At 39.6% G+C, this 26,846-nt stretch overlaps 1 protein-coding gene across 1 annotated transcript in view; it reads right to left on the bottom strand.

Moving 5' to 3' along the window:
* grin2da (glutamate receptor, ionotropic, N-methyl D-aspartate 2D, a) overlaps nt 1–26,846 on the bottom strand; it is a 196,206-nt gene that overhangs the window by 132,623 nt on the left and 36,737 nt on the right. The window contains exon 2 of the mRNA XM_066675472.1: nt 2,279–2,849. Within this exon, the coding sequence (XP_066531569.1) occupies nt 2,279–2,791 (513 nt within the window). The 5' untranslated portion in view covers nt 2,792–2,849. The remainder of the gene's footprint in view (nt 1–2,278; nt 2,850–26,846) is intronic.

The raw sequence follows: 26,846 nt of genomic DNA, 5'->3' as shown, positions 1-26,846 counted from the left end.
TCTCCAATTCCCTGGAGCTATGTGACTGTGACACTACCTGCTGCACCACATAAAAGTTTATGGGATTTAACAAATCATAAACATATCTTTTGTTGTTTGCATTTTACAAAAAACAAACACAAAAAACACCTTTTCTGGAAATGTGTATAGATAAATACAGATAATTTTATATAAATACATAGAACTGTGTACATAAATATACAGTAGCCACCACTGAACATGGGCAGGAATAGGAATGGGAATAGATAGAGTGTATTCCACTTCCAATAAAATTCACTGCACAGCTCCTAAAAGCCTCCATGAAATCAAGCTAACCCCTACAGTGCTATGTGATTTGTTTCAGCACGTAGATGAGAAATCTCTGCACCGCAGAGTATGGTGTTTTGCTGAATGATCAAGAATAAGAGTTCAGGGGAGGAAGCCAGTAAGTGGAATTATGTCCAATGTAATCTCCAAAGAAATAGCAGCCTTTTCCAAAATATTGCATTTTAGGCTTTTACCAGACGACCTTATCACTTAAGAAACATGAATAAGTGCTGGACCGCCGTGTCCCACATGTTAACCACCTGATTAGCCCACCTTCCAAAAATGTGTGCACATTCTGTGAAAGCATGGCTGAAAGAGTTACCTCCACATTTGGGTGGCTAATGTTAATATCAACTCACTTTAATTATGAAGGGTTTACATATTTTTAATCAACAGCTCTCCACAGAATGAACAGTCAGCCAAGAGGCACCCTTGTTAACACCTCGTTCCTTAAATTGACATAATATTGGGGGGGGGGGGGATACAAGTATTAAATATAGAGAAAACTATTTCTGTGCCTCACTCCTGGGCACTCAGACTGAACTGGGCTGTTGCTCAATTCTCATTTAAAGGAACAGGCACTGTTTAGCCTGGGAGAACAGTGATGTGGTGTTTGATCTTTGTGGTATTTTGACCAAAGCATATCACAGGCGTTCCATTAAGACACCAGAGCTGTGTCAACCTTTGCACAAAGTAATGTCAAATGTATAAATAGCCACTGCATAAAATCTGATTAATTCTAGAAACGATTAGCAGAGTACAATATTATCCAATTACATATATACGTTTATTTTCACAAATTTCCTAATTTCTGCAGGTGCCACATATGTTTTCTGCTATATGCTACATTCAGCACATAAACAACAATGTCACCATAATGCACCCAAACGTTTGCATATTCCTGTAAAAGACATAACATTAAGAATACACATTACAAAGATAAGGCAGAGCATGATCACAGCATTCATTCATCCATCCATTCATTCATTCCTTCAAAGGGCATCACAAACTCACACACATGAATATGTCTAAATAACCAATCTACCTATCAGCATCAGCACACCTTCCACATACACAGAACCCCTCACAAACAGTGTCCTGAGGTGGGATTTGAGACTCTAGTACTTAAGTTGTAATATATATTTATTCCATTTACTGGGAATATGTTATAGTAGTCCTGACATTTTCACATGATGTGAAGAACTCATTAATTCAAATTATATAATAGGAGATATGTAATATTTCTGTAGACAGCAACAATATGAACTTCTGTTTAAATGAACACTGCTGAGGCCGGAAGAGCAACGACAGAGGCTCTATTCTCCCTATTACAGGTCAGTGGAGAATTATAATGATTTTAAAGCTGCAATTTTATGGTAAAAATACTACCTAGTGTTGCCTTAAAATTTTGTGTTTATTACCTGTAAAACCTCATAAAAAATCTTATATTCTACTGTTAAACCCTGTGCAACCTACATCATTGTCTCTAGGAGGCTTTGAAACATTCATTCATTATCTGCAAGTGCTTATCCGGTTCAGGGTCGCCGTGGGTCCAGAAGCTAACTGGAATCATTGGACGCAAGGGAGGAATACACCCTGGAGGGGGCGCCAGTCCTTCACAGGGCAACACACACACCTACGGACACTTTTGAGTCGCCAATCCACCTACCAACATGTTTTTGGACTGTGGGAGGAAACTGGAGCACCCGGAGGAAACCCATGCAGACACAGGGAGAACACACCAACTCCTCACAGACAGTTACCCGGAGTGGAAATCGAACCCACAACCTCCAGGCCCATGGAGCTGTGTGACTGCGACAACTACCTGCTGCACCACCGTGCCGCCTGGCTTTGAAACAATTTCAAAATAATAATAATAATTATAATAATAACAATAATAATAATAAATCTAATTTTTAGTTTTAAAAATAAGCCAACAAAACACAATAAGCAGTAGATGGACAGCTCTTACCTGTGGTTCCCTGCCCAGGCCGGCCCCTCCTCCAACGGCCATCACAGGCACGCCGGTCTGAGCAGAGACGAACTCCAGCATCGGAGCCAACGGGGCGCGGTTGGGGGGCGGCGGCTTTTCTTCCTCAAAGACCAGCCCCTGCAGCGGCGTGGTGGCCAGCAGCTCGCACAGCTGCAGCAACAGGCTGCCTGGACTGCTCTCATTCACCGCCACCCAGATCACGTTGGCCGGCCCCCACGGTGTCATCACGCTCTCGCCCACCTGCCCTGACCACGCCCGGCTCGGCGCCTGCCCCACCCCAGGGCCCGGCCCCGCCCCCGAGCCCCCCCCGACGCTCGTCTCCGGGAGGTGGGAGGAGCCGGAGTGGACCACGGCGATGTTGACCCCGCCCGAAGCCCCGCCCGAGTCCCTCTCTCTCTCCCGGGGGCGGAGCAGCAGCGGGGGGGATGGCCGGGACGGCCCGCTGCACGCAAGCACAGCCAGCAGAAACGAGAGGGCGGGCCTCACCGCCATTGAAGAGGTGCAGAGACAGAGGGAGGGGGGCTCACAAAGCTTCCTTCTGGTAGCAGACCTTCACAGAGGGAGAGAGAGAGAGAGAGAGAGAGAGACAAACTACTTATTTTTAGGTCATTTTTGTTGAATAAAACCACTGTTATTTATGACTATATATCGGTTGCCAGAAAATGACAACAGCAAGAGAATGTTTGAAAAACGAGTAACAATTATACGCTACAAAAAATGGCTTTAAAAATCCTAGGTAAAAAGACAGATCTGTTTATCTAGGTCCAAGCAATCTTGCCAAATACAGTGGAAAAACTATTTGTCACAATAGTGCAAATGAGTACAGAGTAGGGTGAGAACTGAACAAAAACACAAACCAGCTGTCCTGAACAGCCGAGACCTGTGCATGTCACTGACATTCCAGTAAGACTCCAGAGCTGTGTTACCTTGTGGGAAAAGGGGGCCCTACATTGCACACTGCTTAAAGTTATGATCATATTCCAGAGGGGTGACAGTAATCAATTAATCAGTTAACCGTACCTGTAAACAGTAACTGGTTTAATCGATCCCAAATATCAATGTAGTTAATTGACTGACCCGGTGACTAAGAGGATGATCTTTTTTTTTCCCCACATAGGCCTAGCTGATGTTTGCTACCTTTTCTCCTTGAATGAAACAGTATTTTACAAAGTGTAATTTTGCTTCACTTATTACATGTTGTCTCACCTGAAACCTTGATGCTTTACAGATATGGAAAAACAAAAGAGGAGCAAATACTTTTTTTTCACTGCACTGTATTTGCAGACTATTAATGAAGGCTGTAGTGTAAAACTACAGCATAAAAATATATGGCACAGTAGTTACGGGAAATAATTCAATCTTCCAATATTCCCATCTATATTAGAGCTTTTGTAAATGGTGTTTAAAGCAACACTGTACACCTTAACATTACTGCTTCTAAATCATTGAGAGTCTTCGCTGACCTCCAACAGTGAGAACAGTGCCCCTGTCCTTGCTAGTCCGGGATCATCACTGCAGAAAGTTTGCTATTGAACATTTATATCTCTTGGAAGCAGGCAGAAAGCACCCCGACCCACCCCCCTCTTCCTGTGAGAGCTGTTTATAACATAGCTCTATCTTACTCTTCACTCAAAAGGGAAAAACATATGTGGAAAATGGTTAGTGAATAATGCTATTTCTGTGTATTTATGTGGGCAAATCCATCACGGCAGAAAATCAGCATTAATCGCTGTTCAAGGTTTTAACAGACTTGTCAACACAGCTCGGTTTATAATAAAACCTTAATTAAGAAATCCCTGATGGCTCTAAACTCTCCTAATTTAATCCCGCAATGGTGCACCCAGCCCTAAGCTTATTATCCAGGTATTAATCTTAAGACTTATTATTGAATAACTACAATAACAATGCTCTAACAGATACTAGTTATTTAACAATGGCAACACAAACATCTTTTAGCATCTACTGCTGGTCACTGGGATGTGACTTTCCACCAACAGCAAACGAAAAGTAATAAAAGACTTTGGGAAAGGAATAAAAAAGGCATGTATTTTTGTGCCTGGTGCCACAAAACTGTGCATTTGCATGGCATTTTGACAGCTGGAGCGTTTGTGTTTATGAAAGGTGAAAGCAGATGATCCAAATATGGAAGCAAAAGCACGTTTAGTGTTTTTTTGGTTTTGTTTTTTGTTTTTTTTTAAACCTTACCCCAAGGACCTGCTGAAACATTAAACAGAGATTTCTAAGAGAGATTACAGAAAAGAGATTTTACTCATGTCAACAGAAATAAACACTCAGAAAACACAAGACAAACATGCAGACTGTGACACAGTTGCTGTTCAAGCAGAAAACAGGATACAGTAAGAGACTGTTTGCCTGAATAATTCACTCATTCATTCATTGGCATCCTTCATCCTATTCAGGGTCTCAGTGGAACTGAAGCTGACCTGGAATCATTTGATCAAAGACTTTCTAAGCAATCATTTATCAAAACAAAGTGGTAAATTGTGTTCAGTAATTGTAATGAAATCTGGAACTTTTGGCAGGCTTCTAAAATCTAATAAAATCATGAAACTGGTCTTGCTGGCCATGTCCTGACCAATCAAAGTTCAGACCAACAAGGGTGTTGAATCAAGTGAGGAGGGGTGTGGACTGCCGTTTAATAAAACAGGCAAATTAATAAATACACAAATAATAATCAAAGAATAAATTAGGATTCCTTATTAATTGTAAATTTAATTTAATCAATCAAGTAAGCTTTAGTTATATATCACTGTTTCGACCAATCATACTGAAAATGTAAAGTACAAACCAGTGGCGATTGCTCTAAGACTGCAAGAGAAGCTCAGCTTCCCCTAAAATGTAAAAAAATAAGTGATCAAATATATACTGTTGTGTGTACATGTCACTGAATAAATATGCACTACAACGTGCTCAACTTTTGTTCAGAATCTGCTTCTTATCGCTGGTAAAGACATGGCTTTCCTCTCAATCATTCCCTTCACAGTGCTTTAAACAGTGTGGACGCTGAGCGTCCACAGAGTTTAATAGCGAAGTGCAGCGAATCGAGATGCGTGATTGGATAAATGCTGGGCTTTGTCCCGCCCATCGGATGCTCAGCGTCTCTGGGGGTCTATGGGCTGGCCATAGACCAGCTGGCTCGGACGCTCAGCTTCTGCATGATGATTGGATGATCTCTCTGAGGCTGAATCCCTTTTTGATTGACAGCGAAATGAGCGAATCAGCTAGTCAAGTCCCTGGACTAGTGCCTTGTTGGTACGACAGGGTCACAGATCATTTTCTTGAAAAGGAAAGGAGGGTAGAATTTACGTATAAATTAACCGACACATTTTATGATGTAGGCCGAAATTGAGCTTCCCCTCCTTGAAAGACCAGCATCCGCCACTGGTACAAACTGTGATTGACACAACTAAACAAAATAGGCTCAAGCTAAAGAAACAGAAATGTCCAACTAAAAGACAAAGATAAATAGTAAAATTTGTGTGAAATAGATGTGAAATAACAGAAAATAAAAATTAATATTCAAACTGATGTGCCATGTTAAATTAAATCATAAAATGTAACTCACATATAAGTTGGCATTAATGTCAAATTGAATGAAAATGAAATACACTTCTTGTCACTGTCAAAAACAACAGGAAGAAAGAAAGAAACATGTATCTCAATTTTTGTGGATTTGTAGGCCCTAAAATCAGTGTCCTTTAAATTGTGTAAATATTTTATATTAAAAAAATGGCCCCATAGAAATGCTCCAAAATTAGAAAATTAGGCTACTATGGTTTTACATGTACTTCCACTGAAAGTTAAGAAGTTTTTTTCCCTTCTCCTATAAAGTTACTACATGTTTTTCTTTGAGCCCACCCGGAATCACTGGGTGCAAGGCAGGAAGACAATCTAGAGGAGGCGCCATTCCTTTGCAGGGCGACACACACTCACGCATTCACTCACACACTCACAACTATGGATAGTCTAAAGTGAGGATATAAGAAATCAGATCAAAAAACAGAAACAGGAAGCTTGGTCTGTGCTCAGGCTTTCGTGGGCCCTCATTATTGAGGCAGAGTTAATGGCCGCCACACTCGTGTAACTTTTTCTATTGCAGTTTTACCGATGTGTAAAATACCTTGTACACATGTGAATAAATAATTAATGATATACTAGGGAAAGCGATGTCTAGCAAACACAAGTTCTACAAACAGCATACAGATGATTTTCACGCAAACAGACACAGGCAATTCCGTTTTAATGCAACCGTGCAATCCAAGGTGAGTCTTGGTCAGTCAAGTCTTGACTGCTGCACTTTGCAGCAAAATTTGACAATAAAAATGAAACATTGAGACATGACATTCATAACACACATCCGCGAGAAATTTCAATTTCACATTTCTTTAGCTTTATTTTGTTATTGGAATATAACCATCACACATAGATGTCTCTCCTGACTGCACATCCCTGGTTTAGACCAAAGAAGGGTCACAAAATTGACTAATGCAGGTGTATAAAAGCCACTACTCACTGTCTGAGAGATGCCACATTGACAGAAGGCCTGTCTTGCTTGGTATCATCTCTGACAAAAAGACATCTGAATGCAGATGAAGTACACAAGGCCACTATATAACAGCACATAAACCTTTTTAAGCTCATACAAATTGGTTGTCCTTCTATAATTCTTAGTGACAGTGACTGAGATAGGGAAATTATGCTTAATGTATGTGTGTTTAACCCAAACAGATCATTTTCAGCCACATGTCAGCTATTATGGATCTGTGGTCTGACTCCAAGTTTATAAGGTACAGTGATACAGTGATGGAGAGAGGCTGAGGGGTGCAGTTTTATTTCATACTGCATGCTGCGTATTATTAGCCTGATGCATCTAGCATGCACTAGCCTTTTTTTAAGATGGAAGTTGTAGTAGGTGGGGTATTATATTACTATGAATATTATTCAAATATTTTTGAATAAAAGGATCAAGGTTTTCATTAATGCAGCACAAAAGAAGTAAAAAGTAAACCCGGCTAACCTTCAACCGGATCACTTTATTGCTTAATGCATTTTTAATACCTTGCCAGGCATTGCACAATCGCAAAATGAGGCAACAAAATGGCAATAGCTGTGTATTTTTGTTGCGGCCCAAGCCCCTTAGAGTTGAAGGGGTTAAGTGAAAAATTACTGCAGTCATCAAGACAAGCCTTGAGTGTCAGAGGTATGGAATATAAATGGAAGTGGGAGAGTGCTGATGAAAGAAGGTGGTGGGAAGGGGAGAGGGGGAGAGAGAGAGAAAGAGGCAGGGTAAAAAAAATGGAACCGGGCAAAGAAAAACACATTATGAAAAGACGATAAGCAAAATGCATCAACAAATGGGAGTAGCAGAAGCAGCCAGCACAAAGTCAATGTATAGCAATTAAGGGCCCGCCAAATACAGATTGATCAAAGTGCCGGGGGAAATGGGAGGTCCAACGCAGGGGTCAGGCAAGCAATACTAACCCGGTCTACCAGCCTGGACCTTAGCACTCCTTGGGAGACATCAGAATTCATTACCCGTAACCCCAGTACTGATTCATGCCTTAGCCCCAGCAGTGGGAAAAAGAGCCCCCCACCCTGTATGCTCCATAAATCACGCTGGCTATAAACCATCTATGGTGCAGCAGTGAGAGCTGTGTTCAAAATATCAATATGTTCATCCGTTGTGAATAAACATTTGGCAATATGCAAATCGATATGGCAAGAGGTGTATTGATATTTGTGAGGCTGCACTGTGAGATGCTGCATGCAAATATCAGCTTGTAATGTTTATAATTATGAGCATGTGGCAACTAAAGCCTAATAGAGGAGGAAATCTAACATAGTGAAAAGAACGTCCCAAATTACTTTTTTACTTTGTGCAAAAGCAGCACTCAGAATTGTTCTTGAGGCAGCATAAACCGGTAAAAGCTCCACTTAGACCCTCGTGGATTGCCTGTTCTGACTGCCAGAAACAACTCTAGAAGGAAAAAATATGTAATATAACTTAGTCTTTTGTTACTGTACATACTTAATAATGATGGTTATACAAGTGTTCTTTATTGAAAGGAATCTTTATGGCCCCAAAAAATCTTCTTTTGTAACAAGCTCAGCAAAGAAGATCTCTTTTTGGTGTCAAGTACTTCTTCAGAATCTTCCTCAGAGGCAGCGGATCACAATGACATTATCCTCCTTTCAAGCAAAATGAAATGTAGAGATATTTAACAAAATTATAAAACAAATTATTTAACAGAACTAAGTGTACAGTATACTGCACATTTATTTCTTCCGGAGTCATTTCTGTCAATCAGAGCAGGAAAACCACAAGAGTCTAGGCGTAATCCGTTTTAACCAATCACATTCATCCCTGCCTGTTGACTGGTAACCAATTACATTCTTTCAGCATTGAAGGCAGTGCTGCCTCCAGAACCATTCTGAGTAGTGCTTTTGTACACATACTGTCATAATGCACTCAGCTCAATATCTCATTGACTTGATTCCTGATACAGGATTTAAAATGTAATTATATATATAAAAAAATAATAATAATAACAATAATAATAATAATGTATTATTAGTATTATATATATATATATCATTATTAAAAAAAATATAATTAATTAATCCTATATAGTCCTTATTAATTATATATATATATATATATATATATATATATATATATATATATATATATATATATATATATAATCTCACCATATTGGGGGAAAAAATGAATAAGAAAAAATTATGAAAGACATACAGATACAGTGGTACCACTTTAAATAAGAGTACATTTATAAAGGTTTAAAAATGTCTTAAATATCTGTTTATTACATGATTATTAATTAGGCTGTAATTAATTAGTTAGGTTGTAAACACTTTAAAGGTGGGTAATTTTTTATGAACACAGAGATAAAAAAAAGCGACCTCGTTTTTGTCTAATTCTGAATGTGTCAAGGTAACGAATAAGCTCGCACCTGAGAATATGAATTTATTCATTTCATATATTAAGGTACATGCCACTTTATCATCAATGACTATAAAGCCTCTATCTGTGGTTAATTGATTAAACTTGGTGATTATATGGTTAAACCTGTTAACAAATATTAACAAAGCTGACAAGGTTAATGTCGACTGATGAAGGAGATTAAGTAAGGTCAATATCGAGCAAGATCTGAGGTTTAACAGTGTAGATGGATGTGGCTATGTAGTTTTATTCCAGCATTTCTCAAATTGTGGGCGCGAGTAATTTGAATATTTATTTATTTATTTATTTATTTATTTATTTATTTAATCTTTATTAATGTCTTTCTGTTTTGCCAATAAAGCTTACTCAATAAAAAGCACCCATTCACAATGCATTCATTAATAGCCCTTAAAAATGCTAAAAGAACATTAGATAGGAGACCTAGCTTGCCTGGAACCAAAATATGCTTTTTTTTTTTTTTTTTTTTGCAAACATTTATTTTGAAAATGCGCCAGCGAGATTAATGCGTTTTGGCTGTGAGACAGACATCGTGGGTCTTCTTTCAGCCTTCGTTAAGACACCTGTTCAAATATAAAGCTGCTCCAATCATTAGCTTCACTGGCATCCGATTCACCGTCAAGAGTCTGGTTTATAAAGTTAGTTTTCACCAGCTCTGAGCTTGAGGTCAGTAACGAGAGCACAACAGATAGCAATAACAGTTAATTACAGTTATAAAAGCGGCTTGTATATAACTATTAGGGAAACAGGAGGATCTGAGAGTCAGTTAACGTTAATATTAGCTGCGTTCAGGTTGTGAGAAAGAGCTCTAAGCATGCAGCAAGTTAACGTTAGTCTCTGGCCGTGTCCCAAACTGCACACTGCTGCACTGAATAGTATGAAAATACATATATGCCACCCTTAGCAGTGTTTCTGTAGTGTAGCATGTAAAGTTCCATAGTGTGTTGTTTGGGACAGTCTCACTCTCTAACGTTAATGTTAATCAAAGGCTGTTCCACATAATTATAAATGCAGTATTTTACTGCCTTATCTACATAGGAATCAGCTTAAAATGATCTAATATTTTGGGTATGGGCTTTGATTCAGCAAATATGTCCCCCACCCCCCAAATATTAAACTCACTCCTGCGCCCTGCACCTGCCTTTGCTCATTTTTGCACAGATTGAAAAGTGAGAATCTGAAGCACAGTTTAATTAGGCCAATTTTCTGTATTTTTGAACATTGCTGTTAATGTTGTATCTGGTGTTATAATGTTAAGCTACTGGTTTAGAGCTAGAAGTTGATGTTACTTTAACAAGTTAGAAAATTGTAAACTTGCATGTGTATTATTACCATTTTGGGTGGTGATATTGGAAAGGTGGGGTGCAGAGATTCCCTTTCTTCCAAGATCTGGAATGATAGAAAAATTGAGAACCACTGGTTTATTCTAAAGTGGTACCCATATAGTAAACTAAATTGACATTATTTGTCCACTATGACCACTTTAACCTGTACAGGGTCACTCTGCTCACAGGGTCCAAAGGCTACCCGGACGTTTGTGTTTATATACTTTATAAAATTTCAGGGTCTTGGGTTTGTAGGTTCATATGGAGAGGAATTAGTGCCAAATTGGAAAGAAATCACTGCAATAGGACAATGTGAAATGCAATCCACACACGTCATTGCTTTTCCAAACTAACATGAAGAATATGTGCCAAAAATAAAAGCAAAACCACTATTACATTGTTTTCACGTTGCTCGACCTCTTTACTGAAAAACAATACACAAGGATTTGCATTTTAAAAATTACATGCTGAATTAGTGTCAGACTTGAATCCAGTCACCTTGAAATGTAATCAGTACACAACTGTATTACTTTACATCTTGAGGCACTTCAAAAATAATTATTGAAACGCAATACACGTGAGATTACTTTTAAACACAGATGTGTGTAAAACATGCCATAAAAGAAAAACAAATGTTCATTACATTGTTAAAATGTCGCTCTGTCTCTTACCAGACAAAAAACAATGCAGTTATGTTCTATAAAATAACCTCCAGATCTGTTTCATTATCAAGAAATCTGGGTTTAGTTTGATGCTGAATGTAGAGGGCCAGATTGTTGTGGTTGTTGTCATTTAGACAGCACAGTGTGTGGTTACCCCGGATTGGTCTAACTCCTATGTAGAAGCTAATCATCCCGATTGAAAACAAAGACAATCAAATTAGAATTAAAACAGCAGGTCTTGTCATTTGAAATTTGCACTATTACAAATTGTAATTTTGATTTAAATTATTTTAAATCTAAATTATTATTATTTAGATTTAATTGTACATCTTTCCATAATTGATGGAAGACCAGAAATGGCAAACTATAAAAATATTTAAATAAATTAATTAATAATTTCATATTTTTTCAAGAAAAAGTTGGAATAATCCTCAAATTTATTTCTATATTTTAATACACTAAGTTAAATTGATCCATTTCTCTATTTATTGTGTCATCAAGTATTTAATTCTTATTTTATTATGCATACTAAAGCATTTATTTCTGCGTTTATGTATTCATGTATGTATTTTTTTTGTATAATTATTTATACTTTTATCACTTTGGTCCTCTGTAATACTTGAGCATACTCTGTAATGCACATTTATCATTAGAAACTTGACTCTCTTTGATGTGTCTAAAATATAATTTTGGAACAAAACTATGACACTTATTGGAAGAGCTTTAAAATAATAGCGGTTCCTCACACTTACACATGTCTTGGTGCAGAGCTTAGGTGCTGGGATAATTCCAACTATTTTTGTTTTAATTATTTTTTTATAATCTTAAACAGTGCATTGTTGATGCTTGTATTGTGATGTGTATTGTCTATGTGTGTGTGTACATATATATATATATATATATAAACTACAACCAGGGTGGGGGGGGGGGGATACAGAGAAGTACAGAAAGGGTTAGGCACTGCCCTCTGGACCCTTTGTTTGTGCGTGTTTCTCAAAGAACATCCAACAACAAAGGCAGCAGGAGTGTGTATCTGGAGGTGGTGGGGGGCGTGTGGGTCGAGAAGCAGCATGGCAATACAAATGGCAGATGAAGCGAAGAACTAGCAACTCCATGAATCATGTTCGAGTCACTTTTGTACGCCAGTCACCACTCCCCCTCGTCCCTGTGCACACTCTCTTTAATTAACCTTTTATTAAACGCACATACACACACACACACACACATACACATACACATTCACACACACACACACGTGTGTGTGAGGTAAATACAGCCTCTCCAGCCACCGGTGTACACACCACCAGCCCCCAGTACTCATAAACCACCTCCAGTCTCTCTCTCTCTGTCTCTCTCTCTCTCTCACGCACACACACACACACACACATTAATTAACACTTACACTACAAATCCAATGCTGTGAGGCATGCACACACACACACACACAAAGACTGGAAAATACAAATCCATATCTGCTTTTTCAAGGCTGGAGATGCTAATGTCATTGCTTTGAACCAGAAGGCTCCTGACGTCATCATTTCTCCCTCATCTCTTTTTTCCCTTTCTCTCGCACCCCTTCTAATTCTACCAGTTCCTTTCCACCATCTTTTGACACAGTGGAGTCATAAGATGGAGAGGGGTGGGGAGTAGAAGAAGGAGTAGAAGAAGAAAAAGAAGACACTTGGAGAATGGGGATTAAGACATGGGAAAAGCAGCAGTCTCACTGAGGAGAGAGATGATGCCGCCGAGAGGAGGGATGTCAGAAAATGTAAAGAGCGACATCATAGAGGAAGATAGAGGGGAGCCATGAACATGAGAGAGAAAGCGAGAGAGAGAGAGAGAGAGAGAGAGAGAGAGAGAGAGAGCAAAGCACTGAAAGACGGAGAGAAGCTGGAAGGGTAAAAAGAGAAATGTTTAAAGCTCAATAAGGCATCAGGACTCAAACGAAGGCGCTTGAAGGAGAGAAAAATGCCCCATCAGATGGACCCCTGCATTATTCAATGCATTATTACTGCACTCATGTCGGCCTATAGGCAAAAACAGCAGTGGGGAACAGAGAAGCATGTTCCAGGCCCAACAGCATACACGTACACACACAGGGTTCTCCCAGTAACCCTCACTGTGCTGCACACAATGTGCTCTGAATAAGAAATATGGACCTGGATATTATGTTCAAAATAAAATAAAAGTTTGGACAGAAGTCTTCGTGGAGCACTCTTCTTGGTCCATCGAATTTGAACTGTTCCTATGGTGTAAAGAGCATCAGAGCAGCGAGTGAGTTCAAATGATGCAAAAAAATGGGAATATATATTTTTCATTTAACAGCCATAATATGTATAGGCATTCAGAAGTTTGGAATCAAAATCTTCCATCAGTTAAACAAATTTGGTGTGGAAGAAATGTGTGGAAGGTTTTTAATGAGATGTGTGGAAAAAAAGAAACAAAATAGGTAACTAATAGAACACAATGAGAACAAGGACATTGTGCTTGTTATGCAAAGCACTGAAACTGCTAAATGTGAGTGAGTGAGTGAGTGAGTGAGCGAGTGAGTGAGTGAGTTAGTGAGTGACTGAACACCTGGTTCCTGACTTCAATCCCCCCTTCATGTGACAGACCGTAAACATTCTCCCCATGTCTGGGTGGGTTTCCTTCCTCCGCTTTCCTCCCAATGTCCAAAAACATAGGTGGTAGGTGGATTGGCTATTCAAAAGTAACTATAGCTATGAATGTGTCCACACACACATGCACACGTTTGTGTGTGTGTGTGTCTCAGAAAACATGCAGAGATCGACTGGTGCCTTTTGCCCAATGGTCCTGGGTAGACTGCAGATCTAATGCCATACTCAACAGGAAGTAGGAGTTACAGATATGATGAATAATTAATGAATATAAGTGAATGATAACCACAAAAAGTGCCAAAATTAATAGTGTCAGTTCAAATAATCTAATTACTACTGTCATGTCTTAAGCCACCAAGAGTAAGGTTGTACTGAGTATGCAGTTGTACTGAGGACTATGGTTCCCAGAATCCTCTTGAGAGTCACATGGACGACAATCAGAACACTTTCCAATGTTCTCAGTCACCAGAGTTCTGACACAGCTGTTCGTAATTTTTGTCATTGGCAGTCAGTAGCTGCTTCCCAGTTGTGGGAATTGGTTTTTGAGTATAATGTATGTAGTATAGTTAAGTATCAAAGTGTAAAAAATCCACAACGTAAACCAGCTTATTTTCGAGTAGGGTAATGATGGACACTATTGGCCCACAGTCCAAAAGGAAACAGAAAAAGAGAACCTCCTCATGTCTGGAAAATGTTGGTTTTGTACAAAGAGTGTCCTATTCCCTACATAGTTCCCTTCACAGATTATAAAAAAGAGATAATATTGATACTGTGTTCATTTACATGTACTCGTAATCACAAACACGACTCCGATACCAATATCTTATACTTTGTGCCTAGTGAATGTCGCCGCACTAATGAGCAGACAACTCAAAATGTCGGTGATCTGGAAATATTTCACCATCATTGATGGCAACTCAAGCAAAGCAGACTGCAGGGAGAACCCAAGAGCAGTGAGGATGCCGCACTGTTTTGACTGTCATCAAACTAGGTGGAGTTTTCTTCACTCAAAGTGCATTTTCCTCCCGGGAAATGTTCCCTGTTTGCGAGAGCACTATTCGTTGCCTGACGTGTTTTTTCCTCAAACAAAATTATGTTCTCGCTCGCGAATTTTGAATTGCATCCAACGCCATAGATCAGGCTGCTGCTCTTAAATAAACACTGCCAATAAATAAACACTCCCAAGTGCAGAACTTCCCAGCCGTTATAGTATAACGGAAACTGTCTTACCAAAGGTGCACTACATTGTGTAAATTCATATCATGTTACTAATTTATAGATAGATACTTCATTGATCCCAGAGGGAAATTGGTTTAAATTTTTCCAAATCTCTCCTCGTGGCAGTCCGTATTATTTGAGGTTATCATCCAATACTTAGTTTTACCAGTTAATAAATAATTATTTTAAATAATGTGTGTTGTTGATTTAACAAATTCATGCAATCAAGGAGAATCAGAACAAAACTTTGTTCTTCAAACTCTTCTTCAAACACCTACTACTTTATAGATAAGTTATCTTATATTTCTTATATATAGCTTTATATTTTTTACGCCTACTAAAAAGGTATATATATATATTCATTATCTATAACCACTTATCCAGTTCAGGGTCACGGTGGGTCCAGAGCCGACCCGGAATCATTGAGCGCAAGGCAGGAATACACCCTGGAGGGGCACCAGTCCTTCACAGGGCAACACAGACACACACAAATACCTACGGTAGTTTTTTGAGTCGCCAATCCACCTACCAACGTGTGTTTTTGGACTGTGGGAGGAAACCGCAGCACCCGGAGGAAACCCACACGGACACGGGGAGAACACACCAACTTTTCACAGACAGTCACCCGGAGCGGGAATCGAACCCACAACCTCCAGGCCCCTGGAGCTGTGTGACTGCGACACTACCTGCTGCGCCACCATGCTGCCCGTATATGTATATATATAGTGTGTAGTACACAATTAGGATGCAGCAAATTTTTAATTCTTAGTAAGGTTTGTTGTTCTCATGTATTTATTCTATTCTTATTTATTCTGACCTCTCTTTTATGCCCTTTTGGATTTGTTTGTTTTTGGCATTTAAATATTGGGTTGACTTTGGACTGTCCCTTGGTTTGCTCCTTTTTCCTGATCCCCAAACTATTATTAAACTGTCTACTATCCTTTTATCCGCAAGCACCATAAGTGTCACCCCAGTCTCTTTCAGCGGGACAAGTGTATATAAAATGAAAAAAGACCATTAATATGATAAATAATTCCAAACTTTTGAACACATAACATCCCAAATGCTCTTTGGTGTATGACTTCAAAATGCAGATCATTAAGCACATAAAACGCAGGATCATAATTATGCTTTCATTTATGGCATATAAAAGAAGATGCCACTCAGACAAGCAGCGTTATGAAGCTATTAATGTTCTGATGCTCAAAAGTGTCCATTTAATGCGGTACGTTAAAGGGCAGCACTGAAGCGCCTGTTTTCAACAGTGAGCTGTGATTGTGAGTGGAGCTGTGGAGACGCTGAGCTCTATATGCTGCCTCTCAATGGCCTGTGGTAAGAAGTGAGGACAGAGAACGCAGTGTCAGACTGCGGCATTTGATTGAGTCTGAGCCACTCCCTCACTCAAATGTCCCAGTTCTGTCGACTACGCTAGATTAGAACACTTCTTGTGCTTTCCTAAGGCCAGAGCAAAAGATTTAAGGGGAACGGTGTGAAAGCCTCTGCTGAGACGATAACTCAAATTTGTGGAGAGGGGAGTAAGTCTAGTCCCTGACCTTACAGCAGGACATGGACTTGGGATGAGCAAGCTTTTGGTTTCTGCCAGCCCTGAAATAACTGATTCCTTTCAGATTCTGCTTGTCAGGTGATCCAAGCTGCAGCAGAAAATAAAGTCAGGTACGTATGAGGAGAACAGAGGCAGGAATCTGATTGCACTGGCTGCTGCTCTCTGTGGGAACTGTGCCTCACATCTAGCTGTAATTACCGATGAAGCAGAGGACAGAGCTTCAAAAAAACAGCAGTCTGTGGCTTCAGTTGTGTCTCAATTCATATTAATTGGGGCCATGTGATGGCAGTCTTCTGCCAACATCTTGTAGATCCTAGTGAAAGTGACACCAAACATAATAGATCATGGGAGCCAGCACGCTAATTGAAAGATGCAAATGAAACGAGAGCGTTGTCATAACTACTTGCTTCTCGACAAGCTCCTTCCATTCGAGATGGCTCATTTGGGGGTTACAAAAGTGTCAACCTGCATTTCTGAAGGGTCTAACTGACTGATTTAGGGGCTCCGGGGACCTCCACTCAGGGCTTTCACATTCAGAGATTGCTTTCCTTGCGGGGTGCTCTCAGGGGAAGGATGCCTTGATAGTAATGCTTTCTTGCTCACACAAGACAAGCCAGGAATGGATGGCAAATAATAGAGCACAATGGCATGCCTACATGGGGTCAATCACACATGTACTGACCCAAGTGCACTAGGACATCTGTCCATAAGTTATTACAAATTAATTCAGTGATATTAAGGGGCAGCAACTGTGAGAAAAAGCTTCTGCCACTGGGAGTGTACATATCCTCCAACCATTACATAGTGCACTTTCTGCAGTGCTTAGCCTGGAGTATCAATGACAAAGTTTTCGAATCACAATGAGCTGTAACGCCTGTAATGACAGTTTTTGAATGTCATCTAGCCTCTTGGAACTGAGTTACAGGTGGAGTGTTTAAAATCAAAATTTTGAGTTTTTGAGTTTGAGTTGTTCTCAAACTGTGGTTGTACGCAAAGCATCAGGAGGTGGTATGCCAGATTACCTCAGAAAATCAACCATAATTAAGAATTTAATTAACAACTTAATATCTAATATTTAATGTAGATTAAATGTAGATGTAATTTACATAATTTTCAAAGTTTATTATGCTTTAATGAAATGTGTGTGTGTAAAGAAATACAACATAGGTTATGCATAAACCATAGTTAATTACATGTGTAATTCTTCCTGGGAGGGGACACAATCACCTAGTATTTACAGTAGTGAAATCCATGTAACGAAAGCCCAGTATCAGCAGCATACTGGACATAAGCAAAGGCTAAAGAAAGACATGAGCAATTTGGAATTTACTACAAAAAGGGCAAAGTGAAAACAAGAATCACAAAACAAGGCCAAACCTGAGAAACACTCAGTGCAGAAGGACAAAATTCAGAGGAAACTAAGTAAAATTTCTGTAAACAATATGGAATAAAATGCCTGCTGATGGACAACCATATGGCGTTTTTCACATAAAGAATCCTAAAATACTGTTTAACACAACAAGAGCCGTGCCTCCTTGACCTCCTTATACAAGCACAGAGAACCAATGTGAGCACCTAAAGCCTATTAAAGCACTCAACTGATATTATATTGACCTCTTCTTGTCTTTCAAAATGCATACTTCCATACATTTTATGGCCTTTACATGTATTATGTAATTAAATATAAATGTAAGTGTTTAAAACATCCTAATTTTTGGGTAATTATTTTAGAGTAATTTTGTGTAAATCATGCAAATTTCAAGTAGAAAGGCAAAAATCTCATGCAATTGACTGATGCCCCCCACCTGCCCCAGAACAGAGTAAGAATCAGGGGCGCACATATTTCAGTGATAAGGCATACAGGTGGGTGCTTGGAGGTTTTTAAAGTTTGAACTTTAAAGTTTGAGAACCACTGGACTTATATTCATATTATCACCCACTCATAACCTTTCTGTGATATTAGACCAGCTTCTTATTCAGCAGCATTTTGTCTGAAGCTTCCAGTTCCACCTTAAATGTTCAGGCACCAGAATGTATTTCCTTCACCATTTAAGACGGAAGTTACACTTACGGGCGGCATGGTGGCACAACAGGGTCCTGGGCTTGTGGGTTCAAGTCCTGCTCTTAATTTAATCGCTGTTTACCCTGTAAAGCACTTTGAATTGCCCTTGTATGAAAGGTGCTCTATAAATAAACTTGCCTTGCCTTGCCTTGCCTCTGAGTGATTGTCTGTGAGGTGTGTGGGTTTGTTGTGTTCTCCCTGTGGGTTTCCTCCAGGTGCTCTGGTTTAGACCTCCCATGGTCTAAAAAGAAACACTGGTAGGTGGATTGGCCTTAGGTGTGAGTGTGTGAGTGAATATGAGAGTGAGTGTCACCCCCACAAATGACTGTGTTCGTAGGTGTGTTCGTACCTTGCGCCCAGTGAGTCCGGGTAGGCTCTTTACCCACCACGCCCCTGAACTGGATAAGCACTTGAATGAATGAGTGAATGGGGGGGACGTATATGAGAAAAAAAAAAAAAAAGATTAATTTAGAGAATGCAACTCAAGGACAGCAACTCAAAATGACCTGCCACCCATTGTGGAGAGCTTGAACCTAGGAACAGATTGAAGACCAGCATCTGAGGACATTAGCTTGCAGGATGTGGTGTAGGGGAATAGTAAGTCAGAATGGCAGGCAGGTGTGAGGCCATGCAGGGCTTTGAAGGTTAACAACAGGATTTTGTAACTGACAAGCTCAGAGACTGGCAGCCAATGGAACTGACGAAGCATAGGGGTAATTTTTACAGATTTTGTGCGTTCTAAGACTCTGGCTGCAGAATATTGTATGTATTATAAAATGTGAAATGTTTTATCAGGTAGGCCATAGAAGAGAAAATTATAGTAATAAAATCTAGAAGTGGTGAAAGCCTGCACAAGGAGTCTCAGGCTTGGATGTGGATTCCAAGACATTAGTTCTCCACCCTACAGTACAGACTTACAGTACACACTTTTACCTGTTCCTAAATTGAAAGTAAGTCTCACTAAAGCCTCTGTGAAAAGTGATTGTGTGATACCAATACTAATTATAATCATACACATGATAAGATGTAAAATATCCTATGCCAATCCATTAGAGCTTCACATAGGGCCCAGTACACTCTCTTCCTACCTGCAGCCACAAAATTTTTCCTACACATCAACACTAAGGTTGCTGTGGCCGTTAATGATCCGATCAGCAACCAGCTATCCTTAACAACTACGGTTGCTCATTGAGCCCATCACATGAGTACCCAAACCACCCACTGCATCACTGGCTCCTTACAGGGGTCTTCAGGTAGACACCTCCCCTAGTCTGTGTTTCGCTGAATTAAGCCCAGGACATCTCCAGAAGGTGCAACAGTGAAGTCTGGCGTCCCAGACCCACTCCACTCCAAGCTAGCTTTACAGTCCTACCTTACGCTTTACCATCAACAAGTCCGCATACTTCAGCTTCTTCCTTTCGAATGGCTCATCTACTACATCCTCAAATGGAACTGTTAACTCTATGAAATAAACTCAGTTTACTTTCAGAGTACGTCACCATATCTGGCTTCAGTGTAGTTAACACAATGTGCAGATTCTTGAAAAAATCCCCTCCACACACAAACCTAACCATTTTATTATCTAGCCACTCAAACATGCTAAAATGTAAATATAATAATAATAAATCAATTAAATAAGCCATATGGAGTACTTACTGAACACAACACAGAAAAATCTGAAGAACCATTTCACCATTAAAAAGAACCATTTAACAAACAGACAGTTCTTTACAAAGATCACAGTTCTAAATACAACCAGTGTCTTTAATAAAGTAAACTTGAAGAACCCTTCTTTCTTTAAAAAAAGTTGCTCATCATTTGGTTCTTTGAAGAATCACCTATGCTTTGAGAACATCTGCCTCTAAGCTACTCTCAGAGAGCTCCCTGAATTAGCTTCAGGACCCCTCAGCAGCTCTACAGTCTGTGATCTGACCCCATCATTGACCCTTATGTCTAAAATCTATGAGTCACTGGGATGTGATTCTTTCTCAGGATCTGGCAGTCAGTCAATTTCAGGCATTACAGCTCATCGTGATTAAAATCCCTAATCAGTGTCACATCAGAGCTGCTTATAAATACTTTGAACCAACATCTGCGAGGGCATGTTTTTTTGGAGTGGTTTGTGTACTTTAGCCAGACGCTAGCTGTGTCAAGGAAGAATGGAGGGGTGAGCAGATGGTCACTTGTTCAGATCATAGGTCTGCAGTGGGCTATTGTTCCCCAGAGAGAGCCACTTATCCAGAATGACTCTATAAAAAAGCAAACACACACAGGGCTAATGTGGGCCGCCCCTTGCCCACGTGTCCTTTTAGCATACATCAGCATGTGAAAGAGCCACTAGAACCTCCTCCCTGGCTCCTTCCAAGTCTGGACGCTATCGATTTAAAACTCACAGGATCAAAGCTCCCCTACTTCCCCTGGATCTTATCTAGACCCGAGCCCTGCAGGATCCTCTTTGTTGTGGTTGTTTGCTGTTGTCTTTTTCAACCGGAGCTGCTACTACTGATCCGGGCAAATCAAAACACTGTGACGCAGGACTGTCCAACACATGGTTATCTATAGTACATGAAGATAAGTTATGCTTGATTCCATGTTGTCTCATCCAGTAGCACCCGCTCTCCATCATTCTCAGATCATAGTGCATGCTCAGGAAATGCCTCAATCTGCACACTGCAAAACAACATGAGGTCTTGGAATGTGAATATATCTGAGGCAGTATATATAGTAATTCTCATTTTGAAATTTATAGAACTGTAATATTAAGATTTTAGAGGGTTTTACGAGACATATTTTACCATTTCATTGTGTTTACCATAAGCTTTTTGAAAGTGGTTAGATAATATTTTACATGTTCTTTATAAAGTGCAACTTACACAAGATGACCATTCAACTGCTTTGTAGTCCATGTTTAAATCAGCTTGCATTCCATAAAGTAGGTCCACCACATGGGGCAGCCATGTGTGAAATAGGTAAAAGGGACTGTACACAATTCTAGGGAACTAATGTTTTTCATTCAGAAGCTCAGCAACTTTTGAAGTAAAACATGACGTAATGTATGTGCCTGACATTTAACTTGTCTAAGTTTTTATTCAGTTTGAATCACAAAAAAAGCTTATTTAAAATTGGAGGCATTTAGCTTTGTAGCAAGATTCAGGAGAGTGCTAAATACACAAAAGCAAACACAGACGGAAAGTGCTACAAAACTAATCAACACAAATTACAAATGAGTTTCTGTGGTAATTCAATCAGTGAAAAAAAATTAAACTTCAGCCACATACAGACCTTTTTCTCTTTAAACAACCTGTTCCACCTACATAACATAAACAAACTACAGAACAGCTGTTCCACACAAACTTCCTGATCAGACGTTCCTTATAAGTAATATGTAACAGCAAAAATAAGTCTTACCCACATATGGAACAGAGATAAAAACAACACCCTCCACACTTGATGTTTTTCAACATTCGCAGGTCTCTCCTGAGTTCAAATGACTCCACATGCCATTTCTCATGGTTCAGCCAGCGACACACAGAGAAGAAGCCAATTCAGGCCGAGACCCTTAGTGTATTTTCCCCATTTATGGAACCAGGGCTACATACAAACACTGGAGCATTTTCCAACATGACAAAAGACCTGAACGTGTTTTTATTAAAGTGTGAACACAGCCATATGTTCAGTGATGAAGAAACTATGAAAGACTATTTAAAATTGCACATCTCTCTTCTGTACTTTTTTCATTCTGGGCCTGCCATGAGTTCATATCCTACCCAGAATCACTGGGCACAAGGCAAGATCACACTCACACAGATCACACAGCTCCAGACAATTTATCATAGCCATTTGATATATCAAAATGTGTTTTGGGCCTGTGGGAGGAGACTGGAGCACCCAGAGAAAACCCACACAGGCACAGAGAGAAAAGGTGTGTAAGGAAACCTTTTGTACCAAGAAAAAAGACTTGTTAGGGAAATAATTATCTTTCCATATTGGGTAACATATTACATTCATTCATTATCTGTAACTGCTTATTCAGTTCAGGGTCGCGGTGGGTCCGGAATCACTGGGCGAGAGGCAGGAACACACCCTGGAGGGGGCGCCAGTCCTTCAAAGGGCTGAGTCACCAATCCACCTACCAACATGTGTTTTTGGACAGTCAGAGAAAACCAGAACACCCGGAGGAAACCCACACGGACACGGGGAGAACACACCAAACTCCTCACAGACAGGCCCCTGGAAATAACCAGGAAAATGTAAATAATCTTATATCAAAAACTATTGAGGAATTTTTCATTTTGAACTGTGTTTATTTTAATTGGTATATTTTCTACCCATTACAGTACAGGTTTAGCCATCCAGGAAACTCACAGACCAAATTGCATGCATTGTACATATATCACACATGACACTACTCAGCCAATCACATCTATGCTTAATAAATGATGCACACTGATTGAATGACACAGCAGACATTGCTTTTGGGAAGCCAATCAAAATAGCTCTTGGTATTAGATAAAAGTTCTCTGATGCAACCAGAGACTTTACACATAAGGAGATCAATCAAGGGTTGAAATATGAATGGGAGTTCTCATAAAACTCAACACAGCAAAAATAGCCAATGGACTTTCTGGTTATTCAGTGAGCAGCATAGGGTTGATGAAGCTAGTGGGAAAAGCAGTAAAGTCAAACACAACTACAAAAGAAGTCATTATTTTAATAGGCATTACAGAATACAGATTCATTATTAAATGTGGAACTTACTAAATTCAGGAGGCCGCTAAAAGAATGAAAGCAAACACAGACTGAAAGTGTTACAAAACTAAACATCTCCAGTTGCAAATGAGTTTCTGTGGTAATTCAAACAGTGAATAAAACAAGTTAAATTTCAGATATGTACATGCTAGTCAGTTTCTTACTCAAACATACATTTCTACCTTAAAATATGTGGAGCTTCTGAATTAAAACAGTTTAAAACAAACATAATTCCCCGAACTGTCTATGTTCCCTTTCAGTCAGTTTTCTTTTTTCCTTCTCTTGTTGTTCTCATGAGTGTATATTTAACATTACTATATATTTTTAGTCATGATTCAAATGGTGACCCTGCAAGACCCCCAGTCTTTGCAAATTCAAAGTCTGTGACTCATTGTCTTTAGTCATGAAAGGGTGTGAGACTTTAGTCTTTTAAAATCTTTTCAGAGTTTTTCAAAGTTATCTAGCATATGGTTAGCATCACCTTTACTTGCTGACAATTTTGACAGTAAAATGAAAATAATGAATGAAAGTTCTCTGATTTGCATGGTACCACATGACTAAGGCCAAAGCTTTTTCATGCTGAATAAAAAAACTTAATAAAAAATAAAAATAGTACAGCCTACGGTTTGATAATGAATACTTTGGCCATGTTCAGGTCTTTCTTTCCTTCAAAATAACACAGTAACCAATGCCTTGCCTGAAAGCCATCTTAGCCAATGTAACCTTCGACTTTAAATTGTGTCCTCATGGGCAATTATCCTGGGCATTACTGTGGATCTGCCCACTCATATCTAACCCAATGTGGGGCCAAAGAAACTGTCCATATATATTTTATTCCAGATGTCCAGAGGTGACACCAATATTTAAATCAAGGGCTCTGCTGAATATGATTTATACGGTGGTTCATTTACATATACTTGGGGCTAAATATTGCCATATTATTTTGGGCAATTTCTGTAAGATTTTTTTAACCCTGTTGGATAAATTAATTTGTACACCATTGGAGAAAAGATAAATAATCTTATTTGCTTTTAAAAATGCCAAACTACCATTCTACCTTCTTAAATGAAAAATCTGTCACCATTTAAAAAGCAGAAAAGCAGAAGCCACTGGGCTATTCACCATGTCATGTATAATTCACCACAGTCATATATAATTATGTAATGGCATGTGGAAATATACGTAAAGAAATGGGATTCAAATACAGTGTGAATAAGAGGTTCTTTTCATTTATGTCCCAAAAGTGATAATAAATTAGCCGACTGTGCTTTTGGAGTCTCAACAAGCATTCCTATTTAAAAGGCAGTTTGACAGATGCTTCTACAACATATATACCATTCAATATGATTTTTTAAAACATGCCACATTCAACATTTCACAAGCAGAGAAAGTGTTCCCTTGCTTCAACTTAATCTAGAATCCCCAGCATGTTTAATCCATTTTCACCTAGCCTTTGACAAGTGCATCAAGGATATATATATGTACACACACGTACACACACACACACACACACACACACACACACACACACACACAGTGTCAGTGGTGTTTTCTTCAGATTTACAAAAAAAGACACTGATCTCCTAAGTATAAGCTTTCAGCGATGTATTGTGGAGCTTCGAAAAAATGCCATTCTGTCAACAGGGAACTGTTTTTTTTTCCCTTCCTTTTTTCTTCCCCTGGCACTCCAGGTCTCCAGGTCTGACAGTGATAGAATTTCATGCCGGCTGAAAATGGCTTCCTCTCATTCAGGTCTAGCCTTGTCCCTCACTTCGGAGATGAGGCACCGTGCACTAGGCTGTAGTAGTGCTCCCTCACATACCAATGTTCCCATCCAGACTCCAGATAGCCTGGGCATGCCTCAGCACAGAGTCCTCTTTTAGGAGCGCTTAATAATCGTTTCTGTGCTGTTTGCTTCTAAAAAGAAAACGTTGTCATTAGCTATTGGTGGCAAATTGCCATTTCTCAATTTGATGTGCAAGTGGCAAAATCAGTTCTGTCATTTTCATAAACAGGCATCTTCATTTGGGCACTTTTTCCATTCCACTGACAGTGCTGCGTTTCAATTTATTGCAGCGTGAACGCATTGGTTCACGCATATTCTTTGCAATTTCAACTCTGTCTGAGCTGGAGACCTTCCCTGACCCAAAAGCGCAATCAGACTAAGGGAGAAAAAAAGCATAATCTATTCAAAAATACACTTTGTTCCATCACAGATGTGTGTTTAATTCCGTGGGTCACTGGAACAACATTTCACTTGCTGACATGCGAAGTTTACGGTTAAAGAAGCTCCGGAAACAAATACAAAAAAGCGATATAGCCACAGCTCTCTGGGCTTTAGGCAGCTTGTGTATAGAATTCCAGGAATTCACTGCTTTTACATATGACATATTAGGCCACAAAAGGACAGTAATCAACAGGCATCAGTGTGACCTTGTGTAAGAAATATTCAAGACTGACTTAATTAGATTTAACATTAGGGTTTGGAAAGGAGTGGGAATCTAGTATGAGTTTGCATTTTCTGCAGGAAATTATAGAGGGGAAGGTGAAAGAGGTAGACAGAGGAGGGAGGGTGAGGGTGGGTGGGGGGGTGGCAGGGGTATGCGCCATAGCCATATAAAGGAAGAGAGGAGCAGCCTATAGAGAAGAAGAAAAAAAATCAACACAAAAGAAAGGAAAGAGGAAGAGAGACAGAGAGAGAGTGCAAAGGATGGCTAAGATGAAGAAAAGACCCAAGGGCAGACCAAGGACAGCAGCAATAAGCTCCCAGACAAGAAAAAGAAGCAAAGGGCTGGAAAGAACACACAAATAATGTACATTTACCTTTCTCTTATGTGTCCTCATCGTTTCCCACTCAGGCTTAAACAGATTCAGTATTCCATTTTTTACAGCACTTCCATTTGCCTGAGCTAATGAGTTGATATTTAGCTGGCTCAGGCACAGCCTCTTAGAAAGTACTGCAGGGAATAGAAGGCCAGCCACAGCCTCCAGGGCCCACTCCACCATGCAGATGGAGCCTGCACACTCGAGCAGGGTCAGTGTCTACGCTGCCAGATCACAATCACAAGCCACCAATCCACACAGAGTAAGCAGGCTGTAGTCTTTAGAGCAATCTATTTGATCCTTGTCACACTTCTGGAATCAACACGGCGGAAGTTGTCATTAGCTGTATCCAATTCCAGTTCCGAGAGATTGGCTTGATTCCAAAACGTAATCCCACTGAATAATTTTCTTGAATGATGAAACGCATGGAAGGGAATCTGGCAAAATATAGTGTGCATCTTTAAGTACATTACAAACTGCAGCACAGTAATGGTATGAATAACCAGGGATTGCAGCATATTAA

Source organism: Hoplias malabaricus, chromosome 6, assembly GCF_029633855.1.
Source record: "Hoplias malabaricus isolate fHopMal1 chromosome 6, fHopMal1.hap1, whole genome shotgun sequence".
In the NCBI taxonomy this organism is placed as follows: Eukaryota; Metazoa; Chordata; class Actinopteri; order Characiformes; family Erythrinidae; genus Hoplias; species Hoplias malabaricus.
Note: the sequence above shows the minus strand (reverse complement) of the source record. Positions and strands in the feature narration are given on the sequence as shown.